General features: G+C 40.4%; 1 protein-coding gene across 2 annotated transcripts in view; it reads left to right on the top strand.

Annotated features, from left to right (window-relative positions):
• pde4ba (phosphodiesterase 4B, cAMP-specific a) overlaps positions 1-24,214 on the top strand; it is a 142,561-nt gene that overhangs the window by 92,764 nt on the left and 25,583 nt on the right. For both annotated transcript variants that reach the window (XM_026323697.2, XM_026323698.2), the window contains one exon: positions 904-956. In XM_026323697.2, coding sequence (XP_026179482.1) covers positions 904-956 — 53 coding nt within the window. The remainder of the gene's footprint in view (positions 1-903; positions 957-24,214) is intronic.

The following is a 24,214-nucleotide window of genomic DNA, read 5'->3' as shown; positions in this document are numbered from 1 at the left end:
CAAAATAATGGTGTGAAAGTTTTTTCACACCAGTTCAATGTCCACAATTTAGGTGAGTCTAATTAAGGCAACATGTTTCTCTAAAGCTGCAGCAGCAGTCTCCTTCAGCATCACACCTCCCAGTGGAGGTGAGACTGCAGATACAGATACACTGAAAATATGTACTGTATGTAGGCCACTTTTCTTCCTACTGTGAAGATTTACATTTTGTGTGTGCTGTGTGTGTGTGTGTGTGTAGGTTTCTAAGGATGCAAAGAGGTTGCTCCACAGGCAGTGTGCTTTATATCTGAAGCCTGTGCCTGACCTACATTCAGCTCTCACTCCATACACAGCCGAGAGCACTGACCAATACACATACACAGGCATGGACTAACATGTCACTGCACACGTATTGAACTCCACATAGGCAACATCAGGCAGATGATCAGTGAGTCCCTGCTGAAAGGGAATTTATCTATTCACCATCAGCTGCCCACTCTGCAGCTGCCACCCGCACTCACACACATGAAAACATATCCTGCACAGCCTGTGGTACATTCAGATGGCACCTTTTCACTCTGAATTATTATCACAATCTTTAATGTTTGTTTAGAGATGAATGCAGAATATTGACCACTGTTGCACACTGCCACAATATTTATAGCCTAGCAGTCGGGCTTTTTCTAAAATGACATACAGTTTAACAACATACTGTATAAAGTGCCTACATAAAGTAGTTTGCAATGAGTGTATAGAATGTTTTTCTTAGTCTTTTTTTCTGTTGATCTGTGTCTAATAAGCCTCATTAAATAGCTTTAGATTCAGTGGTGTAAGAAAATAAAATAAATGGGTGGATATATTTACAGGATTTATTTGTTTTGTAATATTTGGATTTTTATTTTTCTTCTCACTTTCCTTTTTTAGGAGGTCTCCTGCAGCAACAACTCAGCCTCCGGTCACCAGAGTTTGTCTCCCAGGTAAGATGCACAAAGACATACCCTGTTGTCTGACTTCTGTAAAGCCGCGTTAAGAACACCTCTTTTTTTTCTAACCTATCTGGTTTACATCTGGCTGAAACATTCCTATGCCTCCATTTTTCCTTGTTCTCATTATTCTCTCCTCCCTCCCTCCCCGGCTGCCTCTCTCCTCCATCTCGTCCTTTTCTCATGAACTTGCCTACGTGACGACTTTCACTTTTTGCACCATCTGTCTCCAGCTCAAACATTATAGCCCAGACTGTTTTGTCATCAAGCTCATTAACCGTGTTCAAACACAACCGAATTGGTAGTTGAGACAAACACATGCGCACTCACACTGACTCACACTGAGTATGGTCTATTAAAGCAGCTACCTCGAAGATAACAGCAAACCTCCCTTTTTTGCTCTCATCATATTTGATTTTATGCAGTTATGTATGTCTGTGTAATACTGTGTGTATGTGTGCATGCACACAACTATGCAAGTGAAGGAAACACATGAGTGTTCATGCACAGATCACTGATTACTTTTAGTGCTCTGTGTGTGTGTGTGTGTGTGTGCAAAGTGCATATTATTTGTTTTTATTTTTGAATTTCTCTGCGAACTGTGTCGACACTCTGGCTCAGTGTAAGCAGTTTACAAAAACTCTTAACACACATTTGAAAAATGTTATTTTTCACACACATTTTATAGCATGCATCTGAATGTATGTTTACATTAAAGGGGCTTTATTTCTTATATTTAGCCCCAACAAAAGAGTGATGACACTTTAAAAAATTTTAATTCATGGACATGTCTTTGTTTCAATCTTTAGAGTGATATTCCACCCAGAATCTAAACTGTCAATCGCACACCAGCCTTAGAAGGCAGCTGTTTGTTTGTTTGTATGGTTCCCCTTCACTTATCCTAAAACAATAATAGTGTAAAGTGTAAAGAAGTTTCTCCAAACATTTCTTTGTCTCTGCTACTCAAGACATCCCAAAACTTTCCAAAATATGTTTTAATACTCACTTCGTATTTGTGACTGATATTGCATGAATAAATCAAACAGAGAGGGACCATTCTGTTTTTACTGCAAAAAGTAATGTGTGAATTGCATTTGTTACACATATTCAAAGGTATTGTATGTTTTTTGCCAAAAGTTTTGGTGGGTAGATTGTTCGATAAAACCATAAGTATCAGAACTCTTCCCCCAAATCTTTTGGCATGTGTTCCTACCCTCTTAGCAATACACTAAAAGGTGTGAGATGTGTTGTTGTGTAGAGACAGAAATGAGAGACAGTGAAACTGAGAACACTGAGAGTAGTTAACCATCACATAACCAACATATTTTACATGAAACCAACCTGGGCCAGATATGACATCAAAGCAGTCAAATGAAGCCCCAGTCATTGCAGCAAAAACAACAGTGCTTTCTTTTTTTTCTTTGCATGTTTTTGTCTCAGCAGTCAAAGCATATTTCTAGTCAAAAATAGACACCTGTAATTGTACTGTAAGTTGTGTGGTTTGTTTTTTTTTTTTACTTAAAGAATGCATAGGTGACCAAATGTTACAAATTTGTGTTTTTCATGCATAGTAAAATATTTGTGTTCGTGCTGTGGAAAAGAAAGTAAAAGCTCAGTTGTCTACATTATTTCGTATGCAGGTGTGCATGTAATGACTAAAAGCACCAGATAACACAATAATGTGTGTCATGGTATTTAAATGTTGCTTTGTGTAATTTTGTAATTGTGGATTGACATGGTGTATGATTGAATGACTTTGTATCATGGCATGTATGCATCATTGTGAATAATGTGTGTGTGTGTGTGTGTGTGTGTGTGTGTGTGTGTGTGTGAGGGTGTGTGTGTGTGTGTGTGTGTGTGTGTGTGTGTGTGTGTGTGTGTGTGTGTGCGTGTGTGCGCCCGCTTTGGGGAGGTGTTCCTGTGGCTCTGATTGACGTCAGCATGCCTGTGTGTGGCTTCTGTTGACTTCCTGTCAAAGCAGATGGACTGAGTTTTCACTTCCTTCTTCACAACCGCAGCTCATCAGGTGCTCTGAGTTTGTGTGTGTGACAGTTTGGGGAAACTATTCCTGCGTCTGTCTCGTAAACCAGCTTCATTATGTGCATTATGACCTTTCAGTGTGAGGGCAAACAAGGTTGTTACTAACTATATATATATTTTTTGTAACTGTCACTCATTTAAGGTACTACTGACTGTAGGCGAGTGGCCTACTCCTCATCTAAATGCAAATGTTTCTTTCCTCCATGATCACTTCTGCCCTGCATTCACCCTAACAAATATTTTTTTGAGCCTTGCATGGCAGACCCTGACTTAATATTGACATGAAATTAGTATGAGCCTGTCACTTTATCTTTTTGTTCTCAACAAATGTCCACAAAACTTCAGCAAAAGCTTTTATATATTCCATGTGTATTTTTCTATATCTTTGATTTTACGCTATACAGCCAGTTTGCTTTTGGTTGGTTGTTTGTACTTTATGTATTATTTTATTTTGTCATGTAACTTACACTTTTAAGGATGAATTGATTAGTCAATCCACTGGAAATTATTCAGCAAGCATTTTATTAATCTAATATATTTATTTATTTATATTGTTTTTAGAAATGGCTAAATATTCATTGTTTTCAGCTTCAAAATTGTATTTATTTGCATGTATGAAAAGCATAGGTATGCAAAACTACCATATGTACTGCATGTCTGTATGTAATATATTTGGATAACATTCATTTTCATTGAACTGTCTCTTAACTACAGTGCTTTTAAGAGGGTACAGTGCTTACTTTTAGATCGGAAACTTTATGTAATGGTGTAGGATTTCACAAGCAAAGGCTTCAAAGCAAATGCTTGTAGTTTAGTTGTGTGCACTCAAAATTTGCCAAGCACAGAATCTCTCAAACAATTGCAAACCCACTGTTTTCCCATGATCTTGGGCCATATCGCCACTGCATATTAGCTTCTATTCTCACACACACACACAATCATAGGTCTACTGTAGCCACATCTGGTTCTGTCACCCTCTGCCACACTCTAGCTTTCGCTTTGTCTTCCTGAGTTTTTATTTTTCCTTTTAATTCATCTGTTTACTAAAGAGGGAGGACAAGATGTGTTAGGCAGGAAGAGAAGATCAAATTGTTCCTGTTATGATATCTCAACGCTTGTAACTTGACGGAAGCCAGGCGGAACTGTGTGTAGATGAGATGTGTGGTGAGTGTGTGTGTGTTTGTGTCTATGAACATCTGAGTCAGGCCACAGGAGAAAAATAGGATGTAGAGAGACAAAGGCCTATTGTCTGTGCCCACTCACTGCACAAACATGCACATGCTGACACAATGATATAATACGTAAATACCTACAGAAGTGCACAATCACTCATTACACACAGGTGAACCTGTTTCACCCTCTAACAGCACACACAGTTCATTCTTCTAATTCTGTATACACACAGATAAGTAGCATAAATTCAAAACGTAATTTGAATACTGTTCACAAGAAAGGTGCACCTCCTGAACGAAATGTGTGCTCTAACAATAAAGCAAGACAATCTCTAAACAGACATGTTCTTTGTAACACCACATTTCCCCAATTAACTTGAAGTTACAAGAACTGGAAGAACTGGGGCTTGATTTTGTAATGACAACCAGAGGTAGCCATCCCTGGTCCTGTAGGGTCACTGTCCTGGGATAATTGGAAAACAAGCAGGGCAGTGGCTCTTTAGAACTACGGTTGGCTAATGCTGATGTAAGCCATCCATGTATTGTATGTTGTTAGATTAATTTAACCAAAAATCTGCCCTGAAGTAATTTGTGTTGCACTTCATTCCTTCAGGAGTGTCTTTGTTTTGTCAGTTTGTGTGTGTGTGTGTGTGTGTGTGTGTGGGTGTGAGGGTGTGTGTGTGTGTGTTGATATAGTGCTTTGCCTGCTGTTAATCATACATTTGCCAGCACCTCATGTTGTAATGTTTCACAATCACAACATTATAGTGCAAAGTAATTATAGTGAAATCCAATAAATAAGTAGAGGTGAAAATAAATCTTCCTATATCACAATATCACATCACAAATATCTTTTAGACGTATGTGGCAGCATGCATGATTCTGACTTTATTGCAGTTTGGTCAGAGTCTTTCAACACTGCAGGTATTGAATCTAATAATGAAAAAATAATGATGGCTCATTGTTTTTTATTGGAGACTTCATCACTTCACAATCACAAATAAAGTTTTCTTGCACATGGTCCAAAACCTTCCACATCAAGTGGGGCTCCCCTGCTACAAGCTGCTGTATTGCTAATGTTAGAACTTAGCTGAAAGCATCACTGCACCTAAATGCACAGCATTGTTAACATAAACAGTAAGAGTTCCATGTCACAATACAAATAAAACATGAATTGCTTAATTTTTTATAAGCTGCAGACCAAGTCTAGTGAATTTCCCTTTTGTGAGTGTGCCCCTCCAACCGTTATCCTTCACTGCTTGTTCTCAGTTGCTAAATAATTTCTGTTTGTTGCTCTGGGCTGCAGTTAAGAACAAGAAAATAAACTATTCTCCATAATTTCATTAAGTCATGGAAACATGTATAGGCTTTGCTTCATTTAAGCTACTCTCTGTGCCAGCCGGGATTCAAAGAGCAGGGCAAAGGGCAATGACTGAAATGTACCTCATCGCTGTCTTTCTAGATGTGATTTAATAACAGCTTTAGACAACCCCAGCCTGATACATGCAGGAATGCACTGAGGGAGTCACAGAGATGAGGACAAGATAGACAGAACAGAAGAAAGGATGAAAGGAGGACACGAGGAGTGATGAGGTCATTGGGAAATAAGAGTTGTCTTTGAAAGGGAGGAAGAATAAGCAAGAAGGAAACAGAGAAGATATGATGCTTCCCAAAAGTTTTTTTTTTTCCCTTTTTTATCCACTTCCTGCTGGAAAAAAGTAGGAAAAATAACTCCTGTTATGGCCTAGCATCAACATTAGTATGTCTGTACTGTTTCACAGCCTGTGGGCCTTCGACAAGATCTTCTGACCTGACAGGTGTATTTGTTTACTGGATACTAAGGTAATATTTGTATTTTATATACTTTTCTTGACAGTAGTGGTACTACAGTACAGAGTTCAAACATATAGTGAAAGGCATTTTGCATGTTAACTAACAGCCTCAGTTAGTATTGGCAAGTGTGAATGTGGAGGTAATTACTGCTTTGAAACAAACCATGGCTCTCTGTTAGGTGCTGAATTCTGTGCAGGAAGGCCAGGTCCAGCCATAAACAAGAGACCACATAAATATACAGCAGAGCCCTGCAGAAGACAAATAGACAGAATGACTTCAGCTGCTGAACATCCAGTCCCAAACATTAACAAAATCAGTTTTGCTTTAAGTTTTAATTGTGAGAAATGAACAGCAGGAGCAGCAGCCTACATCCTGACCTGAGTCTACGCCCTGAACGATTTTCAAAGCAGAAGTTTAAAATTCCAGGGGGATGTGACAAACTGTTGAAGCTCTATGAGCAGTTTCTTGTAAGTGCAGCAAATATTTAGTTTTGTAGTAACACCAATTGCAGAAACATAACTGATACCTTAATATGATCCCCATGTCTGTGTGTACTACACATAGTGCATATACTGTTTGCTGTATATAAACTCCCTGTGTAGCTTACTCTTACTTTACTCTATATACACATAAATATACACACACACAAACATACACATATAAAATTTGGGTGTATACAGTCTTTTCTTGTTAAGATCTTCTAATAGGTTGTCATGTGACACCTACAGCTAAAGCCATACACTAACTACCTCCTCTGCATTGGTGCACCTGCTTCTCACTGTGGCAGCCCCCTGATTCTAAATAGAGACGGATATCTGCCAGGTTTACCAGTTTTCATGTCACTAACATGGGTGTGTGCTGGATGCAAACTGGTCTGAAGATTTTGTAACACCATCATAGAAAATCATTACTTTAGGTTTCAGGACTGGTGTCAGTCTATCGGTATTTGGTTATTTTTTTGTTTTTGTATGATGATACATATTAAGGCATTATCAGGGGCTAATCAAATGCCATATAAATGCTTTAACCAGCTGCTCACTTCATAATATTTCCAAAACACACTTCCTTACGTTAGGTATGTTGTAATTGTTTAAATATGCCATAGAAATGAGCTTTTAGTCCTATGTACTGATTAATAAATTAGAATGCAACCACCAATGATGAAGACAGAAAAAGCTGGTGGAAATTGCTGGAAGTGAAGAGAAAATCTGGCAACCATGGAGCTGCCATCTGCCACCAGGAGCTAAATAAATACATTTTCCATACTAGGATCTTCTCATTTGGGTGTTTTTACGTCAGAAACAAAAACATCTACACTAGCTAGTGAGGTAATGCTAGACCGGTGCCAGCTGTGTGGTGTTGATATGGCATTAATTCAATGAGGGATATTGTGACAGGGCCAGCATGTTTAAATGTCACGGGTACAGCATCTGCCAAACTATCAGTCTGTCTGTCACCTCACACTCTCCAGTGCACGTCCACAAAATGACAACATGAGCAGTTTCCATGGCAGTGACTCCCTGTTTTGCCTCTAACCCTCACTCTGTTCCGATCAAAGCTCAGTCTTCTCTCCTTTCTCTCAGAAACTCATATTCTTGGCTGTCCTCCTTTGTATGTCAGTAACTAAAAGGTCTCAGTGATTCTGTCCCTAGATGTCTTGTGTTGCCCTCTGTGCTACTTTCCACTCCTGGCTATTTTAATGGCTTCAGTGGGGTTTCCAGTAGACAAGTAGAACTGTCTGTCAGAACTATGCAGACCCTAAAGTATTACTTTACGTACAAGAACACTACAGCCTCCTCCTGTGTCATATATGGCACAAACATTAGTCCAAAATTTTCATGCAACAACTGGATTAATTAAAAGACAAATATTGAAAAACTAAAGACAAATTGTTGGAGTTTTTAAAAATTTCTAAACCCCAATCAAACTACCTGGTATCCAGGCAGAGGGGTCTGGTCTCTGGGCAGGGTAAAGAGGTGAAACAACTTAAGTGATTATGAGAGGGTTTCAGTTTCTCTGACAGGAACTGTTTAGACAGCTGACAGGAAAGGCAGTGATATCTGAAAAATACCTTTCCCCTCTGAATTACTGATACTACTCTTTGAATCGTAAATAAGCATAATATAGGTGTCTGCATGTGTTCCAGTCACTCTTTTGTTTGTCAGTGCCTGACTGACAAGGTGAAAAGTCCTTCTGGTAGACCAATGCAGGTAGCATGTGTGAATTTGATTGTGAGTGTGTTATCAGATAGAATGAAACAAAGAGAAATCAGAGGGTTTTTTTTTCTTACGTGGTGTTGCGTGGAGTTGTTTTTGTTGCACTTCCTGTGGAAGAAAAGCTCCTATCATTACCTAGGATCAACAATAGTGTGTGTGTGTGTGTGTGTGTGTGTGTGTGTGTGTGTGTGTGTGTGTGTGTGTGTGTGTGTGTGTGTGTGTGTGTGTGTGTGTGTACGCATGCACAATTCCGCAGCCGGTGGGCCTTCAACGAGACCTTGAGCTATACTACATAGGTGACATTTGGTACCGACACCTTTTATACATGTTTCTGGCACATCTTCAGCATATGCAGATATTGGCTTCTCACTGTGCTCGCTGATAATAGCTCAGTGAAAGATGGCAACAGCCTGGGACCTTCAGCTTGGCTTACAGTATTTAAAACTAGGGTCATATTCAGTTTACAGCTGGTGCAGTTCATTCACTAATGGTAGCGTGTCATTTTTTTCATTTTTTTGAAATGGAGTTTGGAATCTAATTATTTTGGGGATTCTCAGCTCTTCTACTCCACAAGACCCAACTCAGTCTTGTGTGGGTGATTGTTATGTCTAATTTAATATTTTTTTGGACAAAAAATGCAATGCCTTCCTCTTAATATTTAATAATAATAATATGGCAATATTTAACATAGTGTGACCCCATTGAAACAATTAGCATAATCATAATCACTTTAAAATGGCCACAAATCAATCAGATTATTCATTGTATGCTGATTCTTTTGGCAGTTTTGGAGTTTGTGATATGAAATCCATATCATATCACATATTTGAGTCAAATTAAAGGATTGAGGATAGATTTGCCAAAGTACACGTGTCACTGGCCTTCAAATCCATGTGATTTATACGAAAGGTTCAGTGTATTGGCAGGTTTATATGAGATGCTCTTTGCTTCAAACCTTCATAAAACCCCACAACCTCTTTTTAGTATAACTTCTGACATCCCTGTTTTGAATGAGAGACAGGATGACGGGATGAGGGCTTCTTCTACTAGAGGACAGATTTGTGTCCAGAAATACGTCAATTGGCAGGTGCATTGTGTGTGTGTGCGTGCGTGTGTGAATTTGTGAATGCATGTAAAACAGAGTTATAACTATTATTTGAATGTGGATAGATTAAGTGTGTGTGCATTTGTCACACACACAGATTTCTGTCCATGGAAGGAAGTCCATGCTGGGCAAGACTGTGACACCAATGAGGAAATGGTCCAGGTGGACAACAGCAACTTCCTCACAAACGCACGCATAGAAACACACACTCTTCCCCAGGTGTCTAGAAACCCCCTGTTGGCTCTATTTCTACAGTTCATCCATCTTTCTCCATGGACAAAAAAGTTCCTTTGGCATGACAGGGAGACAAAGAGCAGACGGGGCCTGAGCTGTGTCACAGACCTCAACATGAAAACACCGTCATTACTCCATTCAGAAGTCATCCGTAGGTTTGTTGCCTGGTTTAACAGATTGGTTGTGCAGCACACACATGCTTTTTATGAAATGTCTCAACAAACATTGGAAATTAGATCTGTCACAGCCACGCTCCCCTCCAGGATGCAGCACTGATAATCCCCCAGTCTTTCACGTACTAACATGTACTATTTTGTTCAAATGAGTATGGTAACATGCTGAGTTATAATCGCAAACAAAATTTCTAAAATTCCTTTAAGTTAACTTTAGACCTAAGGGGAAATCCAATAATGTACTAAGTTATTTAAATTTCCCTTTTTTGCATGTTAATATTTGCAAAGTCTTATCATGGCATTGGGACACTGTTTCTAATTCAGCTTAATGTTATGGGTGATTGTTGTAATTTTCGTGTTTACATTTTTTATGGTTGTGTCTATTACAGAAAAAATCCTACACGGATATCAGCGTACCTGCTGTCAGGTTTCTGTTTTGTAATCATTGTCAGTCAATTAGTACATATCAGCACATACAGTACAGTACAGAATGTGCATAGTGTTGATAGAGTGCAAATTTACAGTGATATTTTCCTTTCTGTGTAAACACTTCACAGCCACAGATTAATAGCTGAAGTGCTAAGTAGTGTGTCTTTGGTGGGGTTGTGCAAGGTGTTCTGCTTGTCACATAAGAACTGTCTTTGTATATTGTATTGATAGAGAAATCATTATAAGGAGAAGAATCTGTTTTTGGTGGTAACAGATAAGACTGTCTCCCTTCAGTCTCGCCCTTTAAGAATAAGACAGGTCTCCAATGTTTGAGCTACACTGAAATGTGTGTATTGTACCCATGAACTAGTTCTTAATGTCTGGGTATGTGTGTATACAGTGTGTGTCTGATCCAGGCAGATAGAGCCACTCACTTTTGTCTGTCTCTGTTCTGTTTAGTGTTCTTTGGGTGTGTTTGTGTGTGTGTCAAGGGTGATATATTAGCATAATATGGCAATCAATGTGCTCAAACAAAGCTTAGTGTTTGTTCAGTTTCCCTCCCTGAGTAAAGTGACAAATAAGTAGAATCACACAACATTTTAAACAATGTTCACACTGGAGCACATAATCTGTGAGGATTAAAATTATGTATGATTTCATTCATCTTTTGTTTTGATGGAAGAAACCACACTGAGCAGTAAATGGCAATTCAAACAACAGATTTTCTGCTGATGATGCTGTATCAAACAATTAACATGAATATTAAATGGGAAAACTTCAGTGGCTGAGGAGGTCTGTGTGACACAATCGAAAGCTGAAGAACAGCTGAATGGGCCTTGTGGTGAGATGGTTTTGCCAACAGCTGCATGTCTTTCCAGAAACTCTGTCAGTTTCACTAGATAATTTGGATTAACAACGTTTTCAATTGAACTATTTTATAGAAAGAGTGTGTAAGAGAATATGGTGTGTGGATTATATAGAGGAAATTGTTCTTTGTTCTGAAAAGAGAACAGATAACCTCAGACATGAATATTGAATCATAAAACAAGGGCAAATAAATCCAACATTTGAATTGCTACATAATTGTTATCTTATGAGAAAAAATCTACTAAAAAGTAAGATACAATTCAAAATGTGTGATATCAGTTTTTGGCTTAAAACTATAGCCTTATCCAGGTCATGTGTTTGCCTTTTCACATCTCCACTGAGTACTAATCTCTCCTTTTCAAACCTTTGCTATAATGTCTGGTCATGGTTAGATGGGCACCATGTTTTGTACAGATTTGAAGTTCGATTCAGGACAGGGATCCATTAATAGCGGTGTCCTCAGATACCTCCTCTATGCATTGTGGCATGGAGCTGCAAAGAGCAGGACTAATGGGACTGCAGCAGACTGGGCTGCGCTGTAGCAGTAAATAGCATTTTATTTATGCTGGGGTGTGAATGTCAAACCACTTTTTATTTATCCCTAACCCTTCTTTGTGTTATCTTCATGTTTGGGAAGGCCAAAGAAGGAGGATGGTACAGTAGCTCATGATTTATTGTTGAGGTGTGAATGTTTATTCCTGAGCTCAATAGATGTAACCTGTGCCTTTGTTTCGAATGGAGATCTAGATGAACCATTTGTACCGCAGCAGCCGTATTCATAAATTACTATTGTTACAGTTAAAGTCATGAGACCCTAATCACAATAAAAACAGCATTCGTTTGAATGCCTAATATGACTTACAGCATATTTACATTTTCTTGACAATGACATCTCTGGGCCATACCAATAATAATTTGTGTTTCTGACGCAGCAAAAGAAACGAGGTTGTGACAAAGCATGTGACTTTGGACGACCACTGTTGGCTTACTGGTTCTTCCCAACAGCCTTGGTTTCTTTTAACTATGACCATAATTATTTGCAGTTTGACACTATGTATGTCAGTAACTTCAAATGACAGTAAAGGGTATATAAATACTACAATCAACAGTCAGCTAGATGTATTGATTTAGTTTCCTTTCAAACAGGGAAATTTATTTGTATTTTTGTTTTAATTTAATGGTTTTACTTGCAGCTGACTCGTAGTATATGGTACAATATGGTTAACGTGTGTATGCATATGCTGAATTTTAAGTCATTATCTTTCATCTGCAATGGTTTTAGAATGCACTGACAACCAGTGTAATTCTGTGGGTTGTTTTGGAAGACAGTGACAACAACCTATTTTGTCTCTTTTGATTATAAGAACCTGTTACTGATGTTTTGATCAGTAAAATTTGTATGCAATGGATTGTGGCTCATGTCTGGGAAAGAAAGGGATTTGGCTGCTTTCCTTTTATTTCCATCTGTCCTTCCAGGCAGTCACACAGCCTATCCAAACAATATTATCATCATCTCAACTATGTGTCACACACAGAGACATACAACATGATCCCAGCTCAGAAGAAGAGTGGGAATCACGGCTTAGTATGAAACCACAACAGTCATCTCTCTCTCTCACTCAATGTTGACTATTCACTGCCAATGACACCAACCCTCTACTTTGAAATGTGGTGTGACAATACACCATGGCTACTTTGACAAATGCACGTCCCACCGTGTGTTCGCGTCCACAAGTGTGTGTGTGTGTTGACCGAGTCCTTGTTTGCCCAAACGGCACCTTGCATCAGGTGAAGTTATGAATCTCCCTGTGTGTGCACTGTGTGTGTGTGTGCGTGTGTGTGTGCATGTGTGTGTGTGTGTGTGTGTGTGTCCACGCTGTGACAGATGTGGGTAGCTGTATGCTTGGTCTCTGGGAGGAGGTGAGGAATATCACGGCACTCCTCCAAACTGCCTGCTCTCCTGCTCAGCTCAGATCCTGCCGTTGTTTATATGATCGGACTCTTGGAGACAAGGTGACGTCATCAATAATATTTTCTTACAGAGCTTCTTTATCATTCAGGCTACAGTTTGTCTGCGAATGTGTAACATTGTGAAGTCACTGCAATATCAGGCCTCTTACGCACAACTGAGTCCATATCACCGGTCTGTGAGTGGCTTGTTTGTATTTGTTGTGGAGACCACGCTTTAGTGAAAATTCAGGGATTTTTTTTTTTCCCCACACAAGGATCAAGTGAACTGAGAGGGTTGTGGTCGCATTTCTCCAGCACATCAGTTTCATTTGTTTTCAAATGCTTGTCTGTGTCTTATTTGTCTCCTGTCTTTTCCATCCGGGGGTGTGAAGGCTTAGAAAAATAGGTGAACTAACCAATGATGAAGCCATGGCTGAGATGAAAGCCTGAGAAACAGAGAAACTGTGAAAGCTGTTTCAAGGTTCAGCTGTATTGTCATTATGCAATGCAGGGTGGCATAATGAAGTACAGTAGTCCCTCCTCCATGCCACACACATTATACAATATGTTCTGTGTAAATTGACGTCAAGACAAACCCTGCAGGCTTTGTTTGACTGTCTGTTTGACAGGATGTCAGTAAATACATACAAGTGACAAATAATGATGGTATTAGAACTTTTATGATCTAGCGTGAGTCTGGCTGCCATCAATGTGTCTAATGTCCATGTATCGTCAGTCTAATGTTTTGGTCCACACTAAATTATCTTGGCAATTATTAAATGCCATGAAATGTATTACACTTATTCATGACTCCAGTAGTTTGAATCCTAATTTTTAATGTTTTTTTTTTTTTTTTTTTTACTATGAAACATTTTACTGGTACAACATTCATGGCAAGTATTGTATAACTGATAATGAATTGCTGTCTAGGCAGCTGTATAGTGATGTTAATGCTAAATACAGTATATTATGTGCTACCATACAATAGAACTGTATGTCTGTGTGCTAAATGTCAGCATGTTAATGTCGGCAAAGTGTACATGTGTACATGCTATATGCCTGTTAGTATGCTAAATGTTAGCATCCAGTGGTACTTAAATTAAATTGTTCAAATATTTGCTTTATTTTGGCAAGTGAGATGAAATGTAGGATACTCTTATGAGAGCAGGTCAGTTGTTCCAAGCATTCTGGAGAGCTCACCACAGTTTGTCTGTGGATTTAGTCTGTCTTTTGTCTTTTCATGTAATCCTAGACTGACTCAGAGATGTTGAGATCAGGGGCTCTGCAGGCGCCATGCCACCTGTTGTAGGATTCTCTTGTCTTCTTGTTGCAGAAGCGAGCTCATTGTGACTCTGGGTTTATGTTTGATTTGTTGTCGTGCTGCAGGATTATTCAGGTTTTCCACTGATTAATCAACTCTGCTAAACATCATTAACGTCAGCACAAAGTGGAAAACCCATCTAAAGATGATCGTGCTCAGCATTTTACCAGAGGTTCAGGCAAGAGAGAAATGGTAACAATTCAAAACTGAAAAATAAAGATAATTGCACATGCATTTATCTAAGGATAATGTATTTTCTAATTTAGTCAAATTATTTCAATGTTTTAGATTAATCCATATACAGTTTAGTTTTTGTGTAGATATATTGCTCATGTATTTATTCCAGGCAGTGATTTACAATCATCAGTCTTGGACATCTCAGCCAGTGTCTGATCTCTTTCTTGTGTCTTTTCTTTGTAGTGGATGATTGGTGAGTTGGCTGCTCCTCAGGGCATCAGAGTGAGGTGGGGGGAGGGATGTATATGCTTATTTGTACAGTGGAAATTCGTTGCATAAGAGCTGACATGGCAGTGCCGTACTATACTCTTTGTCTATTGGACCTTTCTGTTGGTTCAACTCAAATGAGTCATTTTGGGTTATGTTTGCTTTGGTTTTATTGATTTTGATATTTCATAACATCATTTTCTTAATAACTGGCTGACAGTTTGAGAGTGTGAAACTGTATTTACCTTGTTTGCCAGAGTTGCTTGTTATGTCACCTCAGTTGGAAGCATCCGTTTGCTATGATCTCTTGTGTTTTGATATAAATTAACACAGTGCAAATATGAGGGAAAGGATTCTCTCCTTACGTATATATGAATTTATATGTTAGTCTGGTGTTACATAACCTCATAAGCCCCAGGGTGTTGGAAAGTGTGGTAGCTGTAGCTTCCAGTAATAACAGTGTAAAGTGTCAAATGATGTATTAAACATAAATGCTAATGCAGTGTTAATATAGACTTTTTTCTTTCTATATATCCCATTAGGTTTTAAATGAATTATTCTAACCTAACTGGTATTATTCATTCTAAGTGTACTGCCATAATGTAATTTAAAATATTCCCTGGTTAGATTTTAAACCTCAACCTCCACCCTGTCAGTTTCATTTTTATCCAAATTAATTTTTTTTTTACATAATGTGGTTTTTCTTTCTTAGTCCTGCTTATATTGTTGCCATGTTTGCTCAGTACAGTGCTATCATTACCGAATGAAACCCTAGTTGTAATAAACTGAATTTTTCCTTTAACCAATGTAGTATCTCCACATCTGCCTTTATTATGCATGTTGCTACAAACAGGGCTGTATTTGTGTGTGCCAACATTCATATTGTCTCAGCTGATGGCCAGGTCTTGTCCAGCGTCAGGTCACATTTCACCATCCCCCTGCCCTCAAACTCTCAAGTGTCAGTCAAGTGCACTAACAGGGTTAGAAAGGGTTGGGGTTTTCCATACAGACTAACTGACATCTTGACAGTTTCAAAATAGCTGGCACATCTGCTGGTATCATACTGAACAACAAGAGGGAATTTATTTCCAAAAAGTGACCTCAACTAATCTCTTTGTATCTATCGATCTCTGGAGAACATTTAAAAGTTACGCATAAGCTTCTATTGTGGTAGTGGTGAGTTCATGGTTTAATTGAAAGTAATCTCAGTGCTGAAATGTGGCCAGAAATAAAAGGCATGGCCCCTGCTTTACAAGTCTCCAGGGTCATAAACAAGCTGCAGTGCCAAGTATTTACCCTACTCAAAGATCTTTATACCCGCTGGCACAGCCTCCTGGGGCTCACAGCCAGGGAAGATCCAGAGCAGAGGTTTAAGAAAAGACCCACTTGCTTAACCGGAGGTATATGTCTGTATGTACTTATTTAGGTAAAAGCCTGGTGATATTAAACTTTAACTGTACTGTCATTTTCCTTGTTGGTTCCTTAGCAGTCATCTGCTTACTCAGAATGAGCTTTATTGCCAAGTGAGTGTGCACACACACACACACAAGGAATTTGTTTTGGTACGGGGGGGGGGGGGGGGGGGGGGGGGGTACTCCAGTGCAAACAGACATAAATACAAATGCTACAAAGGGTCAAACAGTAAACATAAATGCTACAGAAATGCTACAAAAAACTAAAAGACTAAGAGAAAAATGCACAGATAACCTGAGAAACAGGATGAAAGGGGAACTAATTGGTGTGCAAAGAGCAAGAAGGTGCAAGTGTCATAGTGCAGGTGGTGGAAGGGAATGGTGGAGAGCTACGAGTTTAAGAGTTGGATGGCCTGAGGGAAGAAGCTTCCTTTGTGCCGGGCTGTCTTGATGTTTGGAGCTCTGAAGCGCCGGCCAGACGGTAAGAGCTGGAAGAGGTGGTGACTCGGGTGGGTGGCATCCAGAGTGATTTTCCGAGCTCTTTTTCTCACTCTGGAGGTGAACAGGACTTGGAGGGTGGGTAGGGTAACACCGATGATCTTCTCAGCGGTCCGGACTGTCCTCTGAAGTCTTCGGATGTCTGATTTAGAGGCAGAACTAAACCAGACAGTGATGGAGGAGCACAGGACCGACTCGATGACCGCTGAGTAGAACTGGGTCAGCAGCGTCTGTGGAAGGTTGAACTTCTTCAGCTGGCGCAGGAAGTACAACCTCTGCTGGGCCTTCTTCGTGATGGAGTCGATGTGGAAGTTCCACTTCAGGTCCTGAGAGATGGTGGTGCCCAGGAACCTGAATGACTCCACTAGTGCCACATTGCTGTTCATAATGGTGAGAGGGGGGTGGGTGGGGGCATTTCTCCTGAAGTCCACAACCATCTCCACTGTTTTGAGCGTGTTTAGCTCCAAGTTGTTGTGACTGCACCAGCGAGCCAGCTGCTCCACCTCCTGTCTGTATGCAGACTCTTCACCGTCCTGGATGAGACCAATGACAGTGGTGTCATCTGCAAACTTCAGGAGTTTCACAGAGGAGTCACAGGAGGTGCAGTCGTTTGTGTAGAGGGAGAAGAGCAGTGGGGAGAGAACACACCCCTGGGGGGCGCCGGTGCTGGTGATGCGGGAGCCAGAAGTAAATTTCCCCATCCTCACTAGCTGTTGCCTATCCGTCAGGAAGCTTGTAATCCACTGACAGGTGGAGTCGGGAACAGAGAGCTGGGAGAGTTTATTCTGGAGGAGTGATGGGATGATGGTGTTGAATGCTGAGCTGAAGTCCACAAACAGAATCCTTACATAAGTCCCTGGTTTGTCCAGATGTTGCAGGATGTAGTGCAGCCCCATATTGACTGCATCATCCACGGACCGATTGGATCGGTAGGCAAACTGCAGGGGGTCCAGGAAGGGTCCAGTGACGTTCTTCAGATGGGCCAACACCAGTCTTTCAAAGGACTTCATGACCACGGATGTCAGAGCCACTGGTCTGTAGTCGTTGAGTCCTGTGATTTTTGGCTTCTTGGGGATGGGAATGATGGTGGAGCGTTTGAAGCATGCAGGGACTTCACACAGCTCCAGTGATCTGTTGAAGATCAGAGAGAAGATGGGAGCCAGCTGGTCAGCACAGGTTCTGAGGCATGATGGTGAAACCCCATCTGGTCCTGGTGCTTTCCTTCTCTTCTGCTTCCTGAAGAGCCGACACACATCGTCCACACTGGTCTGAAGTATCAGAGCGGGGGAGAGGGGGTTGATGGATGGAGGTGTTAATGGTTGCTCTGGAGGACAATCAGAGTGGGTGGGGGGTGATTCAAATCTGCAATAAAACTCATTCAGATCGTTCACCAGCGTTTGATTGCCTATTGAGGAGGAGGATGGAGTCCTATAGTTGGTTATTGTCCTCAGGCCTCTCCACACTGAAGCAGAGTCGTTAGCTGTAAACTGGTTTTCCAGCTTTTTGGAGTAGCTCCTCTTAGCTGCTCTGATCTCCTTATTCAGTGTGTTCCTGGCCTGATTATACAAGACCCGATCACCACTTCTGTAGGCATCTCCTTTGGCTTTACGAAGCTGTCTGAGTTTTCCAGAGAACCATGGTTTGTCGTTGTTGTATGTTAAGAAGGTCCGGGTGGGAATGCACATGTCCTCACAGAAACTGATGTAAGATGTAACAGAGTCCGTGAGTTCATCCAGGTTTGTGGCAGCAGCTTGAAAAACACTCCAGTCAGTGCATTCAAAGCAGGCCTGTAGCTCCTGCTCTGTTTCCCTGGTCCATCTCTTGACAGTTCTCACTACAGGCTTAGCAGATTTAAGCTTTTGCCTGTATGTTGGTATGAGGTGGACCAGACAGTGGTCAGAGAGTCCTAAAGCTGCTCTGGGGACGGCGTGATATGCATCCTTTATTGTGGTGTAGCAGTGGTCCAGAGTATTCCCCTCTCTGGTGGGGCACTTGATGTGCTGCCTGAATTTTGGCAGTTCGTGGCTCAAGTGTGCTTTATTAAAGTCTCCGAGGATGATAAAAACAGAGTCCGGGTGTTGCTGCTCCGTGTTTGCGATCTCCTCAGCCAGCTGATGCAGCGCGTCGCACACGCGCGCTTGCGGGGGAATGTAAACACTGACCAGAACGCACGAGGAAAACTCCCGCGGTGAGTAGAAGGGTTTACAGTTAATGAAAAGTGCTTCCAGGTCAGGACAGCAGATCTTCTTCAACACTGTTGTATCTGTACACCACCTCTCATTGATGTAAAAGCATGTCCCACCACCGCGCGATTTCCCCGTTGCGTCTGAGTTGCGGTCCGCTCTGATCAGCTGGAATCCGGGCAGATGGAGCGCGCTGTCCGGTATGGCTCCATTAAGCCAGGTCTCCGTGAAACACAGAGCAGCAGAGTTCGAAAAGTCCTTGTTTATCCGGATAAGCAGGTGTATTTCGTCCATCTTGTTGGGTAGCGAGCGGAGATTCGCCAGGTGTATGCTGGGCAGCGCTGTCCTGAGGCCACGCTGACGAAGTTTCACCAGCGCACCAGCGCGCTTCCCGCGTTTGCGCTTTCTGAGAAGCGCAGCTGCTCCGCCAGCTAAAACGCTCCACAAAACGTCCGAATGTGCAAAAATTGGAGGAAAAATATCCTGGGAGTGCTGCCGAATGCTTAGCAGTTCAGCCCGAGTGAAACTTAATAAGTTACAGAAACAAAGTGCAGGACAAACTAACAAAAATAACAAAACAACTGGAGAGCTCCAGACCGAGGCAGCCATCCGCGGCGCCATCTTGAACATTGAGATTCAGATGATGATAAAGACAGAAGCTTAAGAGAGTCAATAGAACAGTTTCTCATTTCCGTATGTAAGAAATGTTTTTTAACATTGACATTTAACATGACTTTATATGTTGGGTTTTTTTTTTTTTTTCGTTTCTGAAAGCAAGCTCAAATTTGAATTGTCTGTCTCTGTCTCTGGTAGTTATATCATCCTCACTTGTCACACGATGTAAGTTATTATGTCATTCAAACTCTGGAAAACAATCCTTCCACATCTGGTGTTGATAGCCCACAGTCTGAATCAAACGTCTTCACGTCTAGCAGGTTTGTGACTGGGCCCTATATGGCTAGATGCGACTTAAAACAGGAGCAAAGTGATTTGCTTTTTTTTTTTTTTTTTTTTGGCTGAAACCAGAGAATGGTTATTTTTGAGTGTTATGTGGTTATCAAAATGCCAGTTTAGCAAATTTTCAGTGAAATTCTTGATTATCGAGAACAGTCAGACCTAAATACAGTATATGTATGTGTGTGTTGAAATGTGCAGACAAGCCAATGAAAAGAGTTTATACTAATGACACCAATGTGTGCATCCCTCTACATAAAATCAGTGTCACTTCCCTCTTTCAGTAAAGGAGAAAGACTCTTCACAGAAAGGAGAGGTTTTAACCAATTTCAGTTAGGTTTTCTCCTTCCTTTTTCACAAAAAACCACACACACATATATATATATATACACACACGCATACACTTCATGCTTTTTATTTTTCCTCGAATCAGTTAATGTTTCCAAGGTCTGCACCAAGGTAATATTTTAACAAATCATCCACCACAAGTCTCCAAAAAAGTGTCAAATACAAATACATAACACGTGTTTTTGTTCTGTTTCAACCTGACATGACTCCACTTCAGTTGTTGTTTTGGTTTTTTTGTTTTACTGGAGTCCAATTCCACATCAGGTTTTAGCTGCGGCCTGCCACAGAAAGAGAGAGCAGGTTCAGAAAGCTGGAAGCATGCACTCTGCAAGTATTTGAATTATGCCATTGACGTCAGCACAGTCATAAAGTAGACGGCTGCCCTTCCCCTGAAAGTATTCCCTTGCCAGCAGGCCTGTTCAGCTCAGCGCAGATGGAAACGCTCTCTGCTTCACAGACAGGGCCTTTTGTTTGGTTATTTGGAAGCAAAAATAAAATGAAATTAAAAATCAAATAGCATAAAATAAAACATACCCTATATCACACTCTCTTTATGGAATAAAGCCTATTAAGCTTAACCTTTTAAAAATGAGTTCAATCTTAAAATCCTCCTTTATTATCAGTAAAGAAGCAAAATAGTCAAATCTTTTTTTCTGTTGTTTTCTTTTTTTTGGGCAGTGTTAGGATTCAGATTGCGCGTTAGGTCATGAATGCCACATGCCTAGTTGTTTCTTGGGGGGCGGGCATGTATTTAATCTTGATTCAATCAGGAAGTTTCATTTAGCCCATATGTACAAACACAATGTTGTTCTGCATGCTCATCAACAGCGTTGTGCCAATAGCCTTAATTGGCTCAATTTGATTTTGTTTTGTGGTCTGGGATGCACACATAAACACATTTATGCACACATAAACACACACATGTATACAGACACACTGATTTGCACTGATACAAGCACCGTGCTTAAACATCATAAGGAGGCATGCTTTTTGAGGTCATTCGAGGTTTGTCTCAACTGGGCTTCATGCGTTACTGGAGACGCTGAGTCTTCCTCGCATGCAAGGCCTTCATCACAGAACCCCACTGGTGCCTTTCCTCACCCCACTCATCAAGTCTGCTCCCTTGTCTGGTTTGGCACCGTTACCAGGCCTGCTCACTAAATACGGTCAAGATAATGTTAATAAGACTGTGAAGCTTTTCTTGACATCAGTTCAACAACAGCTGGAAAAATGTTGGGAGCGAAATGATTTCTTGCTTGGCCTTGACAAAATGTTATGCGGACATCAAAGCCAAGAAACAAAAGAAGCATGACACATGAACTGAGCCTTTCTAGTTCCATATCAGTGCACTGAGGTTGTTTACTTCCTCATTATTTGAAATAAGACCTGTAAAAGTGATCCGAGCCCTGGCTTAGAAAGTTTGTGGGAGCTACCACACCTTCTGTATTTTCATGGTGTAAAATAACTGTTGTAGAACTTAACTGCCTTCAAAGCTGATTTATCTCATTTATAACAACAACATCTGGACCCTGTGCACTTTACTTAAATTTAGTGCTATTACTACATATGACTGATCTCTGTATCCATCAGTGTCCAGGATTCAGCACAGACAGTCCCTCTTTGTTGATGTCTCCTTGTACAAAACATTAGAATACTTCTATGTGTGAGAGGGGACTACTGGACTTCCTGCTGTTTGGTTCACAGGATCTTATGATGTATCATGCATCATTTTCTCATGTGTCTAGTGACTCCCAGCCGTGTAGATAGTTTTGGTTTAATTTTCCCAGGTTTTCAGATGTTCATCACTGAGATTTTGATGGAATTTCATTATAATGGATTTGAATTGATTTTTTTTTTTTTTTCATTCTGGACAAAGCCAGACAAATCACTGTTTTCAGTTAAAATTCAGTTTGATTCAACACATGACCACAGCCTTTAGAGCTTTTCCTCTAATTTCATAGAAGCTGAGCTGGATCCAGCAGCAGCTTCATGTTCTAATTATGAAAAGTTTTCCTAAAATTTTTAGACATCTCTCATCATCCCTGACATCAGTTCTGCCCTACAGTGACAGTAAACCTCTGTAATTGTAAACCGTTGGTTAAACGCTAACAAACAAAACAACATCTAGAGCAACCGAAGTTTGGTTAACTGAGGTTCAAGGCTCGTACGATCCATGCTAATCAACCCGAGGGGCAATTGCCAGTGAGCGTGACAATGAGGCCCATTTAGTCCATTCCATACTGTTACTCCCAGTGTGGGAGTTCACCTCAGGTAACACAGACAAAGCCTGGCCTGTTGTTCTATGTCTCTGTGTGCGCGTGTTTGAGTGTATGGAGACTGAGAGTAAGAGAGTGAAACACTGTGGTGAGAAGGAGAGAAATGGGGAAAAAGAAAAGGAAAAGCTTATGACAGCAGGAGTCAAAACAGATGGAGAGTATGAGGGTGAGAGCAGCTTAAGGGAAGGAGAATATTCACTGGTCTGATCAGAGCTGCTGATAAGCCAGACAAACATTTACGTCTAACTGCTTTATCATAGAGAGCAAGCAGGATGCAAAAACAAAACATGTAAGATCTGTATGCCAGGACATGATGATCAGTCAGATAGTCGAGACTACATAGAACTCTGAGATGGATGCCTCAGGCTTCAGGGAACCTACAGGCCCTGTGATATCAGATTATCTCTGAGCTCAGTTCACTTCTCACTTTATGCTCTTCTCACCCCTGACATGTGTAAATAACGCCTATCTCCTCTGCATGAACGATGTGCTTATGTGTGAATCGTGTATGTGTACAAGAAGCAACCGCCATCTAATGTGCAAAGTATGACTTAGTGGAAGAAGTAATGGATATGTTTTTTCTCCAGTTAAGCAATTTAAAACAAAATAATCAGATCAGGGTTCAGATTTGGCAGAATAGGCCTTTTTGTGGCTTACTTATGACATACTGTAGCATGACCTCATTTGGATTGAATTAATACTAGGCACTAAAATATTTGCCAGGCTCTTCTGTAACCAATCATATCATTACTGATGACATTGTAGCCATTACTGAATTATAGAAAGTTGTGTATGAAACTGACATGGTCAATGGATTTTCCAAGATATACTTTATAGAAGCCATAGTCTCCTCTCTCGATCTAAGTTACTGTAATGTATCTGTTTGTGCCAGAGCTGAAGCTATTAATTTGATAAACTGATAGAAATGAAGAAAATCTATTTTAATTGTAGATCAATTAATTTTTCACACAGAAATGACAAAAAGGTTTTGAGTTAATGAGTTATTTGAAATCTTTATTTGTGAATCTACTACAGTATACATTTTTCTGTCTAACTTAAATTAATGGCAGGTCAGTGATTGTGACATCACAGCATTTGGGGAAGAAATTAATACTGTGGGGGAAAAACCCACACACATTAAATTAAAATTACCGACAAGCACATGAAGCAGCATTTTCAAATCGCTCAACCATAAAGTTAAAAGTGTCACATTCAGGATTTTGTGGGCTTATATCCTCACGAACTCCTGTGCTGTCACGAAGAACACATTCCATCTAAAATAAAATTCTCCACCTGGAGTTAGTTTGATTAACACAACAGAGCCTTTGTCTGCTGTTAATCCAATGATTCTGCAAGAGATCTGGTATCAATTCCACTGGCAGTTTTTGCATGCTGCTGCTTTATTGCTTTCCATGTTGTTTTCCCACTGACTTCTTTAGTAAATTAGCCAGGAATGTGTACATGTGCATGTTATCGGGAGGATACTCTGTCCAAGGAAAGAGGAGAGAGCAAGAAAGAACCATGAGGGGGCTAATACACACAAATAGGGGGTACATTTGATCCAGTCAAAGCACTTTTTGCCTGAAGTTTTGTGGTCAGAACGGACTTTATTAGATTTATAAGTGTGAGAAAACAAGCCAGACAGTCTACAGTATATGTCCCCTGTTGCTAACATGACCACAGGCTCACCTGCAAACCTTAAATTCTGAGCCCATAAAAACACACTCAACTTATTTTAGAATACTTTAGAGTAGAGCTTCTCTAAAGCTCAGCAATCTATAATATATGTAATCCATA

This window comes from Mastacembelus armatus, chromosome 4 (genome assembly GCF_900324485.2).
Source record: "Mastacembelus armatus chromosome 4, fMasArm1.2, whole genome shotgun sequence".
In the NCBI taxonomy this organism is placed as follows: domain Eukaryota; kingdom Metazoa; phylum Chordata; class Actinopteri; order Synbranchiformes; family Mastacembelidae; genus Mastacembelus; species Mastacembelus armatus.
The sequence above is the reverse complement of the archived record's forward strand: the minus strand, read 5'-3'. Positions and strand labels throughout refer to the sequence as shown.